Here is a 16,255-nt window from a genome sequence, read left to right as displayed (position 1 = left end):
GTTCAACCATAAATAAAAGTGAAGTCTTAATAACCTTGCATTGGATAAATCTCATGATAGAAGAAGAAAGAAAAGAAGAAAAAGAATGACAAAGAATTGTAAAAAGTGATAGATTAAATATAAAAAATGAGCAAATGAAAGTAAAGATGGTTTTAGATATCATATAGATAAAATAATACAGTATAATTAAAGTTATATATTTGAAACTGTTCCAACAGGAGTTACACTCTACATATATTCTATTTTGTTGTAGTTTTATTGTTCCTTAAATAGTAAGATTTCATAAAATAAATAAAAGTAAACTAACTAAAAAAAAAATGAAAGAATGGCCTACAGGGCCAGGCCTGGTAAATCGGGCCCTGGGGGAGGGTGGGGGAGAGAAACTCCTTCCCTATGCATACACAAACTACAGAGGTAGGGGCTGGGCTCAGAAGACTCCACATACCAGGACTTCTGTTTCTCTTCGACTGGTATGTTGAGGGCTCTGGGTGGGACAGCTAGCCATAGGCCCCCTGGGCTGACCATTTAGTCCAGAGGACTGAGATCCCCCCATGCCAGACTGGCCTTCAGGGCCAGGCCTGGTAAATTGGGCCCTGGGGAGAGGGTGGGGGAGAGAAACTTCTCCCCAGTGCATACAGGACCCCATTCAGGGGTTCTTTTCTTACTAGTGTTCAATTTTATAATTGTACTTTTTAACATCTCCCCAAAATGCTCTTATTTCTTGACTGTTTCTAGGAAAGGAAATGGAATGCCCTTGATTTAGAGGATAACATTCAAATAGATCTCTAAAATCAGTGTATATGTAGACGTGACTTCCTATACAGTGGCCCTCTCTGACTGCTAACCCTAATCCATAAACAATTCATCTATACAATGTATATAGCCCCTCTGATATATGTCCATCCCCCACAGCAGAGCCCCTTCTACTCCCTCATCTCCCAACCCGGATTCGTTATCTTTCCCTTAATTAACCCTCTTTACCCCCTGTTCTTAAATCGTGAGGCACCAAGACCTCCTGCCCCAACAGACCACCATCCAGCTCCTCAATGAAACACACCCTATTTATCCCCCATCTCTTTACTTGCCAAGAAACCACAACCAACATGCCTACTGACTCAAGCTTTGTGGCCCCTCTCACCCCCTTCAAATCATGGACTGTTGCATGATACCGGAAACACCTTCAGCACAACCTCCAGCTCAAGGACACTACATGATTCTGTAATGTTGCAATCATATCTCAAACTCAAGACCAAGGTCTATGATATGCAAAAGTGTCTTGGCTTTCACTCCCCATAAGAATATCTCAAAAGACCTAATTGGGAGGCCTATATTGGCTTTGTAAGTTTAATACCTATATAATAATGTATCTTAAGATGTGTATTTCTAAACATACAGGTAGCCTCCTCCATCACTTGTTTCCTTCAAATACCTTTTTTTCTTTAACTCAGTTTTATCTATTTGTTCTATTTTTTATATATACATATTTTCTCTATCTTCACCAGTTTTGGTGCTGTTTGGTACAAAAACCAAGAAAACGTCTTGCCTGGGATAAAAGCTCAGATCAAAACCAACCCCTAGTATCTGTGATCTGTCATCCTTACCCAGAATAGCACCAGCAATACAATATAACACCAATGTTTTGTATAGGCACAGTAAAGAAAGGGGAAAACATAGACACAGAAACTACTTCTTATCTTCTAAGGACAAGAACTCACACTTTTTATAACACAAGGGTGCCTCCCATGCTGGACATATGTCATGTGGATACAACTCAGTCTCCATGAGATTGTACAGTGTTATTCAATCTCAAACCCAAGATCCCAGATGTAGAACTTCTACAGCTCCCTGCAACAACACCAGGAACTAAGCTCCATTGCGAGATTTATAACATCGCTCTGACACCAACTTGTGCCAGTGTTAATATAACAATGAGGATAGCATGGGAATGACAACTTGACATAAGACCAGGTTGTCCTATTCTAACACTAGATGAAAATCAGAAGATGTATCGTCTTTGAACTGTGAAAAATAAGAGCACCAACTACAAAAAACTGACTTTGACAACTGTGAATGGGCAAAGCTTACCTTGGGAGCAATAAGAAAAATCCTACCCAAGGCTGTAGCCCAGGACTCTTACAAAAATCAAGATTTACTAGTACAGAGGAGCAGAAGAACCTCTGGAACCATAATATCCTAGGGACTGAGCAAAAACAGGGAGTACAAGATATAGAAGACTGAACACAACAACAAAGATGGAACAGAACTTCTAGAACCATAAAGACTCTATCCTAGACCTTGTCCTATGACCTGCGCAATTTCCAAGATTGCTAGCTACAGTGGCCTGATTTTCTCATCCACAACTGAGAGGAAAGTTTCCTGGCACCACAAAACAAAACAAAACAAAACAAAACAAAAAAATTTTGGGATATGGTAATGAGTATATATAGAGCCAGTGGTTGTTCCCATGAAAGTATGCTTCAAGAGGGGAAAACTCTGAATCTCTTAGGCCATGGGAATTCCCTTTATTCCCCAATACTTACTGTGCCTATGCAAAAAAAAAAAAAAAGTGAGTGTAACACCAAACCCTGCCACTCCAGCACTCCTTTTTCTTGTTTTGTTATGTCTGTTTTTAATATGATTTTCCTTCTCTTTTTTCTTCCACATCTTTCTTTTTCAATTGTGTGGATATTATTTGGTGATTTTTTTTGTTGGGTGCATTTTTCTTTTCTTTCTTTTTTCTTTTCTCTCTTTTCTCTTTTTTTTGGTATTTTTTCTTCTCTTTTCCTTATCCCTTTTATCTCCAATAGAATCACATAACTTGAATCATTCAGCCTCACAAATTGAGAGGGGAAAATGATGATACCAGGAACAGTCATATAAACATGTAGTGAAAATAAAAAATGATCAGACTTGAACACCAAACCCAAAGTCAATGACCACAGAATAGATACCCAATCTACAACAAGCTGTAAAGTGGAGACCAGTTACACTAGTATTCTGGGGGGTAAAGGAGGGAGATATGGGATACATGCTGGGAGCAGGGGTGGAGGGAGGACAATACTGATGATGGGAATTCCCTTCATTCATTGTCACTATGTACCATAAATAATTCTGTGAACGACTTGCAATACACTTTGATCCCAATAAAAATTTATTAAAAAAAATGAAAGAAAACTATCATCTAGCACATATTTCTCAATTATAATAAATAACATACAGGCACAGAGTTATGCTAGCAAGGAATACTACTTGGCTACAAGAAAATACAGAAGAAAGTCAGCAAGAAGGAGAGGGGCAGAAACAATGATTTCTCTCAAATATGGGATATAAGAAAGTACTAAAAATTAACAAAGATAATAGAACATGAAAACTGGTTTACAGAATGAGGTTAGCAGAAGGGACCATAAGACAATGGTGTATGGAAGCAGACACTATGGTAAAGGTGTGCTGTTGGAAAAATTAAAGTTTAACTCAAAATGGATAAATATAAAATAAAATGCAAAGCCATAGACCATGTAGGAGATCATATTGATGTTGTAAGTATAGTGATAGCTTTTGCATGTGATAATAAAAACAAAACCCATGAAAAATATTGATAAGTTAAATATCAATATAACTGAAAACATCTGCTCCAAGACAATATTAGACAATGAGAACAAACTATAAATTGTGAGAAAATATTTGCAAACACACATTATAATAGAAGGATAACAACTACAAAAAAATCCAAACCATCTAATTCAAAGATGGATGGGGGTTGGGGAGAGAGCATAAAGGGCAATTAGGCATGTTCTTACCCTGTAAGGTTTGGTTCCATCACTGGCACCATGTGGTGGTCCCCTGTGCTCTGCTTGGAGTCACTAGCTAGAAATAACCCCTGAACACTGCTTAAGTGTGCCCTACACCAAAAATACCCCCAAACAAAAATATAAACACATCATCTAACCAAACTATGGGTCAAAGACTTTAACAGACACTAACCAGAGCCAAGAGGGCCAATGAGGAAGTTAAAATAGCTAAAACACAAGTCTTATATTGAAGCCCTGATTCTTTGTGGCCCCCAAGCAACAAATGAGCATTGTGTGTGTCTCCTCTCCTTAAAAAATAGTCACCAAATCTAATATAGAAGTATGATAGCTAGGAATATGAGAAGATGCTTTTCATCACATGTACTCAGAGAAATACAAATGAGATACCAGGGCCATAGAGATAGTACAACAGATAGGGTGCTTTTCTTGCACACACCTGATCCAGATTTGATAGCCAGGATCCCATAAGATTTCTTGAGTCCACCAGGAGTGATTCTTGAGTGCGGAGCCACCTGTACACCGAGTGTGCCCCACCCCCCAAAACGCACACACCACAAACACACAAATTACAAATGAAATGAGATACCAGTGAGTGTTCATTACAATGACTGATGAAAGTCTGGAAAAAAGGAAATTTACATTCATTGCTGATGAGGATACAAAATGGCACAGCCACTTTGAAAAACAGTCAGGCTGGTTCTTATAAAATGAAACATATTTTATATTATTATACATCAATTTCAATCCTCAGCATTGATTACGGATTTATGTCCACACACATACACGAACTGTGACAGAAGTATATAGTAGTTTCTAAAAGTTGGAAACAACCAACTTGTAGTGTATTTTTGTAGAATTGTTTTTGCTTGTCGTCCCACCTGGATCTTTTAGGTGGGGCAATTGAGGAAAGAATAAAGAGCTTGTGTTCGAGGCGAAAAAAAAAAAAGGCTTTTTGGCACAAAAAAGTATATAGTAGTTTCTAAAAGTTGGAAGCAGCCAAGATGTCTTCCAGTAGGTAAAGGAGTAAAAACAGTTCAGTACATATTTCCAGACAATGGAATATGGTTTGGAACCAAAAGGAAAAGAACAAACAAGGCATGAAAAGACACAGGGGAACTTTTAAGTGACTACAACCAAGCGAAAAAAGAGCTAAGCTAAAATTACTACACACAAATTATTTTAACTATGTGACATTCTAGAAAAGTCAAACTATGGGAGACAATAAAAGATGATTGTTTCCAGAGGTAGGAGGAAGGTTGGGGAGATGAGTAAGTGAAACATACAAGATTTTTAGGGTAGTAAAAATCTTTTTTTGTATTATGATTGGCATGTCATTATGCACTGAACCAAACCCACAGAATGCATATCCAGAGTGAGCCCTATGGTTTTGGGTGATTGCAATATGTCAATGTACATTCATTATTGGCTTAAAAATGTACCCTCTAGTGAATGATACTAATATTGGGATAGACTAGGTATGTGAGGAAGCAGGGAAAGGATGACTCTGAACAAACTTCACTTTAAAAAGGTCATCACAAAGTATAAGAAAAAATCATATAACAAAAATCTTACACTGTACTCCCAAAGCATATCCACTATTATAAACCAATATTATCTTTGTACAAATGGAGAAAATGACTTAAAGATTTGTACATGTGCTCACATTAATATTGAGATGGGATGCAAGAGATGTTATTCCCCTTAGACGTTTCTCTCTAGTCTTGTGATCTTAACTCTGCCAGATTCTTTTGACAATTAGACACCACTATTGTTTTCCCAACAATTTCTTACTCATTTCTCTGAGTGAGGACTTATTCCTGCCCTTTCCTTGAAGCTTTTCCCACAATACAGAATACAGAAGTGCTCTCTGTGCTCTTACAGTCAGTAACTAGTGTTTGAGTAATTCACTTGCTCTATCTTCTACTGGACTTTCTTGGGTTTCTTGCCTTAGTAAGTGCCAAAGAAACTTTTAGTGAAATAAAATGGAGTACTCAATATTTAAATTTACTATACATATATCTTTTAAAAATATGTATGTATGTAAGAGGGGTATGTAAGGGATAGTATCACACCTCGTATGTGAACAAGAAAGGATTACTCCTCTGTAAGCACTATTCATTTATTCCAGGATGAGAGAAATATAATTATACAGTTGATGCTCAAGTATTCTGGGTTAAATTTGTCATCTACTGATAATCAGATTCTTTTCAATAAATATAGGAATTATGGGGCTTGAGTAATAGCAAAATAAGTAGGGTATTTGCATGTGGCTGAACTGTTTGCTCCCCAGCATATGCTATGGTTCCTCATGCCCCGTCACTCTGTGAAGAGCTAGGAGAAATCCCTAAGCGCCACCAGATGTGGTATCAAACCAAAATAAGCAAATAAAAAAACATAGGAATGCATGAGTTGTTATGCTTATGAAACTAAAAATAAATCTTCAAGAAAAGCAAGCTAAATTCTTGTAAGTAGACATTTCCTTTACTCCGCACAGTATGCTTAATATTCATTTAACTTAAATTCTTAGAGAAGTTAATTAGTAATCCTTTCAATTACTTAAGTCTTCAGGTAAAAGTCTAAAACTTGAAAACTAAATGGTACTACCAAAATACCTGCATTTGATATACCAAATGCATACCTAGATCATACTAAACTAATTATCAGACACATGAATTAAAATCCCAATAAAGGAAATTGAGGCAGAATGGTATATCAGTCCTGTTTGTAACTCAGGGACACCATTTTGCCCCCAAGAAATTCAAGAAGAGTATGGCCACTGTGCTCCTTTCTGTGGCTGTACATATCTTACCCTCTTCATACTTCATCATGAAACACCACTACATTGGAAAATCACAGTAGGAACACAATGTAGAAATAGGTAACACTTAGTAAGATAGTAGTTCTGAAGACCCATTCTGTATTGACTAGTGATATGACCTCTCCATAGAGAGAGGAATTGTTGAGGATAGTCAAGGAATTCAAAGAAACAATAGAAAAGACAGAATAAAATATAAGAAGATATGAGAACATAAATATTTCGAGAAATAACAGAACTGAAACATTTGGTAGGCAAAATAAAAAAAATTTACTAGAAGGCCTCTCCATCTGAGTAACAGCTGCTGAAGACAAAATCAGTGGGATTGAAGATAAGATACATAACACCTCTAGACAACAGCAGGAGATGGAAAATATTTCAAAATAAACAAACAGCTAACAAGAAATCAATGGGATGAATTCAGAAGGAACATCATGAGATTCATCGGATTCCAAGGAGCTAGGAAGACAACCCCTAGAGGAAGCAACAATTAAAGGCAACATTGCTGAGAAGTTCCCAGAGCTGAAAAGTCATTGAACCTATATCCTAGATGTCCAAAACATACTAGCTAAAAGCGATTCAAATAAAAATATTTAAAGACACATTCTAATCATAATAATGAAATAACTAACAGAAAGCAATAAAATAGTAAAAACAGTAAGATTAAAGGAAGAAATCATGTACAAAGGAGTATTGTTAAGATTTATATCAGATTTACCAAAGGAAATCCTCTAGGCTCAAAAATAATGGCGGGATAATGTGAAAAAACTCAATGAAACGAATGTCTCAGCAAGAACGCTTTACTTAGCCAGAGTTCCATTCAGATATGAAAAAACAAAGCATAATTTCACAGATAAGCAACAGCACAGGAATATCAGAGACTCAAAACCATCTTTACAAGAAGAACTGCAGTGGTTACTTTAAGACAGGATGTGCCAAACTCCTCCAGAAATATGTCATATAACTCCAAGACAATACTCTCCCTCAATGTCAATGGGCTTATTGTACAAATTAAGAGACACAGAGTGGCAAGAAGAATTAGAAAATTGAACCTAATAACCTGCAGCCTGCAAGAAACACATTGGAACAGTCAGAACAAATACAGACTCATAGTCTAAGGATGAAATATAATTCTTTGAGATAATACTCTCTAAAAAGTTCAGGGTACCCATACCAGTACCAAAATGATGTAGACTTCAAGCTGAAATAGGTTATAAGAGACAGTTAAGGTTACTTCTTAATGATCATGAAAGAACTCACACTCTTAGGAAGAATTTGCACCCTTAAAAACATTTATGTACCTAATGAAAGAAAAATACATATAAGAACTTCTAATTGACTTTAAAAAAAAGGCTGCTGCTAGCACAATAGTAGTCAAAGACTTCATCACTGCTCTGTCACCCCCATTTTTTGTTTTTGGCCACACCCAGTGATGCTCAGAGGTTACTCCTAGCTATGCGCCCAGAAATTGCTCCTGGCTTGGGGGACCATATGGGACGCCGGGGGGGGTGGGGAGGAATCGTACCGAGGTCCATCCTGGGTCAGCCATGTGCAAGGCAAATGCCCTACCGTTGTGCTATCTCTCCAGCCGCTCTGTCACCTCTTGATACATCAACTAGACTAAAGTTCAGTAAGGAATATTTGACTTGAAGAAAGAAATGGAAAGATGGGGTATATAGACTATATAGCTATAATATATATACATATATATAATTTTTTATCCTCAAAGAGCAGAACATATAATCTACCCCAGTGCAGATGGGACATTTTCCAAGATAAAGCTCATGTTAGAACACAAAATATACCTCCACAAAGTCAAATGGATAGAAATCATACCAACTATCTTCTAGATTCTGTGGTTTTGAAAATAGAAGATAACCACTAATAGAATGAAGAAACAACACAAATGTTTAGAAATTAAACAACTCACTATTGAACAGCCAGTGTATCAGAGAAGAAATCAAAGAGGAACTCAGAAGAATACTAGAATCAAGCAAGAACGAGGACAGGAGCAATTAGACTTTGTGAGATATAGCAACAGCAGCATTGAGAGGAAATTTTATAGCTCTGCAAGCATTCATAAGGAAGGACTCACATAAATAACCTGACTACACAGCTTGAGAAATTGGAGAAGGATCAAGGAAAGGATCCCAAAGCACAAATGGAAGGAAATAATAAAATTTATAGTAGAGAAAAATGAACTGGAACTAGCCCCCCAAATACAAAAGATCAATAAAACCAAGATCCAGTTCTTGTAAAAAATAAACAAGATGAGTAAACCATTAGCAGGACTCATAGAGAGAGAGAGAACCTAAATAAATTGAAGCAGAAATGAATCATTACAAGCACCAAATAATTCAAAGGACTATTAGAGATTACTTTGAGAATTTTTGTGACATGAAACAAGAAAACCTAGAAGAAACAGATAAATCCTCAGACTTATAATTCTCTAAGGCTGAATCAAGTTAATTTGAAATACCAGAGCAGAACTATCATTATTGAGGAAAATGAAATTATAAACAAAAGAACTAACAACATTAAAATAAATAGCTGTAGTTCCCAAAGCATCATACAGATTTAATGTAGTCCTTATAAAGATACTCAGGCCATTTGAAAAAAAATTAAATGCTCCTGAAATTTATTTGGAACAATACCTCCCCACTTCAAATCTCCAAAGACATTCTTGGGGAAAATGATATGGGAGACATCACTTTTTTCCAACTTCAAGCTCTACTACAAAGTTGTAGTGATTTTTTAAAAAGCATGGTATTGGAATGAAGACAGACCCACAGATCAGTGGAGTAGAGTTGAATATCCTGAGACTGACCCTCGGACATCTGAACAGACAATCTTTGATAAAGGAGAAAAAAAATGAAGTGGAGCAAGGAAAACCTGTTTCACAAATTGTGTTGGGGGAAAACTGGTTAGCTACATGCAAAAATGTGAATTCATATCTTTCTTTGATGCCATACACAAAAGTCAAATCAAAATGGATGAAAGACCTTGATGTCAGACCTGAATCTATAGAGGGAAACATAGGCAGAAATCTCCATGATACTAAAGCTAAAGGCATCTTCAAGGATGAAACACCATTGATCAAGCAAGTGGAAGAAAAAGTAAACAAATGGGACTACATTAAAATAAGAAGTTACTATTCCTCAAAGGAAATAATGACCAGTATACAAAAATCACCCATGGAATAGGAGAGCTTATTTACCCAATATCTGGTTTGGTTTATAGTCAAGACATACAAGGCACTAGTAGAACTTAACAGAAAAAAAAATACAACTCCATCAAAACTGGGGAGAAGAGATGAATAGAAACTTTCTCAAATAAAAAATACAAACTGCGCATGAAAAAAATCTCTGTATCACTGAATTCGGTAGTTGTAAATCAAAAAATAATGAGATATCTCACAACACAGAGACTTTTACATATTTAAAAAAAAAACAACAAGATGACCAGTGCTGGTATGGATATCAGAAGAAAAGGACACTCATTCCTGGTGTGAATGTCTAATGATCTAGTCTTTTTGGAAAACAATATGACTGTGCTCAAAAAAACTAGAAATTTTAAGTTTCCATTTGATCCATCAATTTTGCTCCTGAAAATATACACAAGGGCCCCAAAACACAATGCCAAAAAGCTCTCTGCACTCCTATGTTAATTGAAGTTTTATTCACAATAGCTAGAATCTGGAGACAACTCAAGTGGCCAAGCACAAATGATAAAGAAAATGATAAAGAAACTATAGTATAACTACACAATGGAATACTATGCAACTATTAGGAAAAAAAATGAAGCTATGGAAATAGAATTTGCTAATACATGGATAGATATGAAGAATAGTATCTTGAGTGAAATGAGTCAGAGGGTAAGGAGCAGACATAGAATGATGGCACTCATAGGTAGTATGAGATTAATACCCAAAGACAAAAGAAAAGGGGGTCAGGAAAGCTGGTCCAGTGTAGGAAGCTTACTGCAAATAAGGAGAAGGACACAGTTTAGAAGAGTGATGGGATTTGTTGAAAAATGTCTATCTGGACAAGAACTGGGTGCTTATAGGAGGTTAAGTGACATGCCTGATACCTCTCAACAGCAGTATTGAAAATTACAGTGTTTAAAAGGAAAAAAAGGGAGTAGGAAGATAAAGAAAGAAGGAACATCTGCATAGAGGGAGAATGCTGGGGATGGGTTTATAGGAAAGAAACTGGGGCATTGGTGGGGGGAATTGTACACCAGTGAATGGATAGAACATTATATGACTAAAACTAAACCATCAGCCACTTTGTAACTATGTATCTCATGGGGATTCAATTAAGAAAAAAAATCCTAATAGCCCTGTTTAACAAAGGTAGAAATCGAGGCACACTGCTTATTCCAATGGCCCTAAATTTTATCATGCTAAAAATACTATATGATTTGTCTATGCAGTTACAATGATTAAATAAAATTACTTGTATTGCAAATTGTTCTAATAATTTTAATTTTCTATTCAAATACACAAAGCATAATTTGTTATACCACTGCCAATTATCTGAATTATCTAGAGGTCTCTATTGAAAATGAGCTGATTCTCTGGGTTATCCTCAGCAATATTGGAATTTACTGCTCATCTAAGTGTAACTTTTAAGCTATAAATAAAAGTCTGTGAGTTTGAGGGATATAGTCCACCAAGATCTATCCTCGCATAAAATATAACAGTACATGTGGATGGTTGATTCCCCTGAAATAGTTTATTTCAACTACTCAGCTATTTAAGAATGTTATTTATGGTCAAATCATCCTTACATGAGACCTAAGAAGAAAGCTTGTCCTTCTATTACCCCAGCATAGATGCTGGATGTAACTCTGCCTTTGCTCATAGGTCCTTAGCTTTTACAGTACTGTGAATTGAAAGTAGGAAACTGTGATTCTCTGACCATAGAGGTCTGAACTCATTCTGTTGAAGACTATTTTTAGAACTATTTAAAAACTATTTAAAAGACTCTTGTTTAAGACTATATGCTATATATGACCATTATTCATCAGTGTCACATTGGAATGATTATGTGCCAATCATTGCTTAGAGAGGGCTATATAAATTTAATTATTACTTATGCTCCCTATTTAGGTATGAAGCATAAAAGAACAATGAGGTTGAGACATTTTTTTTAGAGCAGGCTGAAAACTTGACAGTCTAGACTCAGAGAATAAGACCTCCAATATTTAGTATTTGAAACAGATATTAGAACAAATTTAGATGGAGCTAAACAAAACTAATTTTATATCCTTGGTAAATAACATAACCTTTAAAGTATATTTTAGAAAATAACTTACATAAATGTTAACATTTCTTAGAAAATAGCTCAATGTAATAATAATGAAGCAAAAGGACTTATAAATAAAGAAAATATTTCCAGTTTCTAATGAAAATTGAGATAAAAATCTTTACCTGTAAAGTGGAATTTCACCAATTCTGGGAGACCTGGAAGAATAGAAGAGAGAAAATTAATATAGTAAATAATTTGGGACCAGAGATAGACAATGGGGAAATACAAACTATAAGGCAGAAGTGAGAAAAGCAAAGCAAAGTTTAAACTAAATTATGATGATTTAAAGAGCTATTACTAGGTAATTTGGTAATATTATGTTGAATTTAATGGTACTGGCACTAAGTTTAAATAAAATAACCACACAATACAATAATTTTATATCATGGCCATTAGTGTGATTTATTGAATGCATTTTATCAGTACATAAAATTCTACAAACAGGTGAACGGGAGTGATGTTGCATATGACTGACAAGGCTCTCTGGTTGGTCAATTCCATTGTAGAATTGAGTGATGTCGGAGACATTGATTTACAGGCTATAACTGAGTGAGAGATTTATGTAGTGGCATCTATCCATAGATTATACAGCATAGACTTTTGTTCTCTTTAAAAAGGCTTTAAGAACATCAGCTACAGAAATAACTTCAACCACAGTTTCTTACCCTCTAATCCCAGGATAACCTGAGTTTCTTATAAAGAAAAGCTTGTAAAGTAGGGAGCTAGAGAACCAAGAAAGTTCATGGACTATGAGTTATTCATTACTAAGCACATAATATACTCTGTAGAGAAGAAAAATCTCTTCCCTTAGAGATTTTTAACCTAATTGAGAAGCTAATCAGTTTCTGGATGACTGCATTTATATAAATAATGGCAAATATTACTAGAGATACTTGCAATACTTCTCCAGAAGTAGTTCTAACATTACTTAATTCAAGTTCAGCTCACCATAAAAAAATGACCTATATGAATAAGAATACTATGCAAAAATACATTTTGTAGGGTCAGAGAGATAGTACAATGGGTAGGATACTTGCCTTGCATGCAACTGACTCAGGTTTGATCCCTAGCATTCCAAATGGTTCTCCTGAGCCCACGCTTAGAGCAGGGCTAGGAGTAAATACTGGGGGAATGAGGGTAATATAAAAATACAAAAATAAATGCAGAAATACTTTGGGATTAAGAACTCAAATATATTGCTTTTCAATAAGCTGTGTTAAGTAGTAGATGGTGAGAAGATAAATGGTGTGGCAGTGGGAAGGCAATCTGGGTTTAGCGAAAGGAAATACATTGGCTTAAATTACAGATTCAGTTTCTCACTCAGTCTTTTCTCTATGAAGATTCCTTCTGTCAATTCATGTTATAAACACAAAAACTTATCTAACTTCTCTGTTCTTAGGTGTGAAATTTCCTGAGGCCCTGTACCACCCTACCTAACTGGACTTCTCAGATCCATTCCGTCGGACTGCAGACAGAGTTCTGCATGAAAAGTCATTGATTTTCCTAAGTCTTAAACATCTGGGAGTCAGAAAAATATTCAAATCTTAACAGGGTAATAGGATCTCTGTTTCTCCGGAGTCATTCTATTCTACTTAACCATCCATATTTTAGACACACTGACTTTATTTTCAGTAACATATAACCTCCGTATATAGGTGAGAGCCTTTCCTTCATGAATGTTTGCCAGACAACCTGCACATTCATACTAAGCCTGGTTAGCTTCAACCATTTCATTACCAATAACCTCCAAAAGCAGCCTGAATTTATCCTTCATTCTAGGTCACTTTTGCCTTATCTAATTCTACCACTAAACACCCTCCTTTCCAGAACTCTTAAATCAATTTTCAAGTAAGCATTAATTAAATTCTCTCAATACCCACACTCCCCAAATTGCCAAGAATGGTATGCATGCCTCTTTCTCTCTCATAATATCTGCAGGATGTCATGCAACAATTGATTCATACGAGGCACAAACTGGTATTGAGTGAAACTATACCTGCTGCATAAATATATGAAAATGAGAACTGAGGAAGTCTGGAGATACCTTAACTCACAAGTCTTATGCTAATCTAAATTTTTTGTTTGTTCGTTTTTGGGTCACACCCAGGGGTTACTCCTGGCTCTACTCTCAAAAATTGCTTCTGGCAGGCTCAGAGGATCATTAGGAAGTCAGATTTCGAACCACTGTCCTTCTGCAAGCAAGGCAAATACCCTACCTCCATGTTATCTCTCTGGCCCCTAATTTTGAATTTTTATAAACAATGCCATCAAACTACTATTTGGAGAGACTATAGAAAGAGTTAGGGTGAGTTTGCCATGGAAGAAATGAAGACGGTGTGTGGGTGCCACAAAACAGGATAGAACTCATTACCAGCAAAGGAGAAGGACATGATTTCCTGGAGATGGGGAGCAGCAGTGGGAGGACGGTACATGACTTTGCCCTGGTTAATATCTTCCTGTGTGAAGTATCTGATGGGAGTGTGAGGCCGGTCCCGGTATTCGATGGTACCTGAAAAATGACAATCACACGAATGACGACAATTGAAGAATACAGCCACAAAGTAGAACCTTCTTCCCCAGGAGTCTTGTCCTCCTTTTGAACAACTATTCTCAAGTTTCTCTTGAGAACTAGTCTTCATTTATTCAAGAAAAGGGAACATCTGAACATCCAATGAAATCTTGTCTAAGAGTTGTTGAACAGAAACAATAAGAAATACTGTTCATAATGAAATATCCCAAAGTCACTTTGACCAAATAATTCTCCACAAGTCTTTGTCAAGTGATTTCTCCCAATTGAGTTTCAGTTTGAAAGTCAAGATTAGTGGAAAATGGCATAAATGGGTCTTCTGGGAAAGCTGGAAGGAGATTTTTTGTTCTTTCTTTCAGTCATTTCTGAGTCTCTGTGATGATCTTTGGCAATCATAACAAGAATCTTCTTGTTCTAATGCTCACTGGATTTGCACTTAACACTCTGTAACAAAGACATTAGGGGTACATATTTGCCTGTTACTTTTAAATTTTGCTCATCTAGAGTGATACTAGCGTCATATTCCATGTTCCTGTAACTCTTTAAAAAGTGGATGAGGGAGCTATAGAAAAAAATTACTTATCTTGTAGGCAGTTTAATTCCTGTACATATGCATATGGTCCCTTGAGCATTGCTAGGAGTGACCACAGGCCTCAGAGCTGGGCTAAATTTTAAGTACATCTACTCAAGACTTGACCCTCAAACCAAAAATACATAAATAAAAGAGGACAGGTGTGAATTTTGGTGTTGAACAATTCTTCTGAGGGGTTGGGAGACCAAGAACAATGATCCAGGAGATAGCCAAGCTACTGGTCTGAAAGAACTTCCCTTCTGTCCTGGTAATGTGGAGAGAACAGCTCTTTAGGACTTTGCTGATTAACAAAAGGGGAAGGATAACTTTACTATTTCTAATTGCTTTGGTACTTATTAAAAGGGTCATGGTTATTAATGTATAGACCTTTATTTTTTTAGGGAACTTTATCATGTGAAAGGTCTGTAGTGGGCCTTGGGGGCCAGCATCAGAGAAAGGAGCTGAAGAGTCAATAGAAATTGATTTCAGTTTCTGTGAGGGACAGCTATAGTTTATTAGATATGTTTAAAAGTAATAGATTGATAGGCTGGGGTGGGGCCAGGTGGTTGATGGGTGGGCCCATATCTCCTATGACTGCAGTTTCACACTTATATTTTTTCCTAAGTTTCTTCCCTAGGAGACATAGAATTGGGAAAGGGACTGCGTAGGTGCGGTTCATCAATTTAAACAATTCTTAGCAGTTTTTGATAGTTTATTTGCTTGTTTTTAACCACATCTGCTGTGTTCTAGGGCTACTCCTGACTTTGTGCTTAGATGTGATCCTGACAGTGCTTAGGGATCCATATGCAGTGCAAGGGTTCAAATCGAGTTGACTGCATGCAAGGGAAATAACTTTAGTCCTGACCAATCTCTCCTAGCCCTCTGCAGAGTTCATTATCCTTAGCACATGTTCATTCTGCTGTGGTCTGTTCCTATTTGACAGAGCCTGTGTCTATCCAGCTCTGCCTGGTAGTGGATGGTGAAATTCAATTCAGTGTTTGAAGTTCATACATGCACTCTAGGTTCTTAGTAGTAATAGTACTGTCAGTGCCAAAAGCTGATATATTCATCTTTGACCCTCTTAAATGTTCAAAATTCCGAAGGATTGAAACAATGGTCACTTTTTAAGTCCTTAAGAAATATAAGTAGACAAAGCAAAGTTCTGTGTTCACCAAAGTAACCACTGAGTTAAAGGAACATGGAGGGTCAAAGAATTTGTAT

At 36.4% G+C, this 16,255-nt stretch overlaps 1 protein-coding gene across 1 annotated transcript in view; it reads right to left on the bottom strand.

Annotated features, from left to right (window-relative positions):
* FRAS1 (Fraser extracellular matrix complex subunit 1) overlaps positions 1–16,255 on the bottom strand; it is a 377,453-nt gene that overhangs the window by 141,659 nt on the left and 219,539 nt on the right. Inside the window, 2 exon segments of the mRNA XM_049789877.1 lie at positions 12,059–12,091; positions 14,308–14,445. Coding sequence (XP_049645834.1) covers positions 12,059–12,091; positions 14,308–14,445 — 171 coding nt within the window.

The sequence above is a fragment of the Suncus etruscus genome, chromosome 16 (assembly GCF_024139225.1).
Source record: "Suncus etruscus isolate mSunEtr1 chromosome 16, mSunEtr1.pri.cur, whole genome shotgun sequence".
Classification (NCBI taxonomy): Eukaryota; Metazoa; Chordata; class Mammalia; order Eulipotyphla; family Soricidae; genus Suncus; species Suncus etruscus.
The sequence above is the reverse complement of the archived record's forward strand: the minus strand, read 5'-3'. Positions and strand labels throughout refer to the sequence as shown.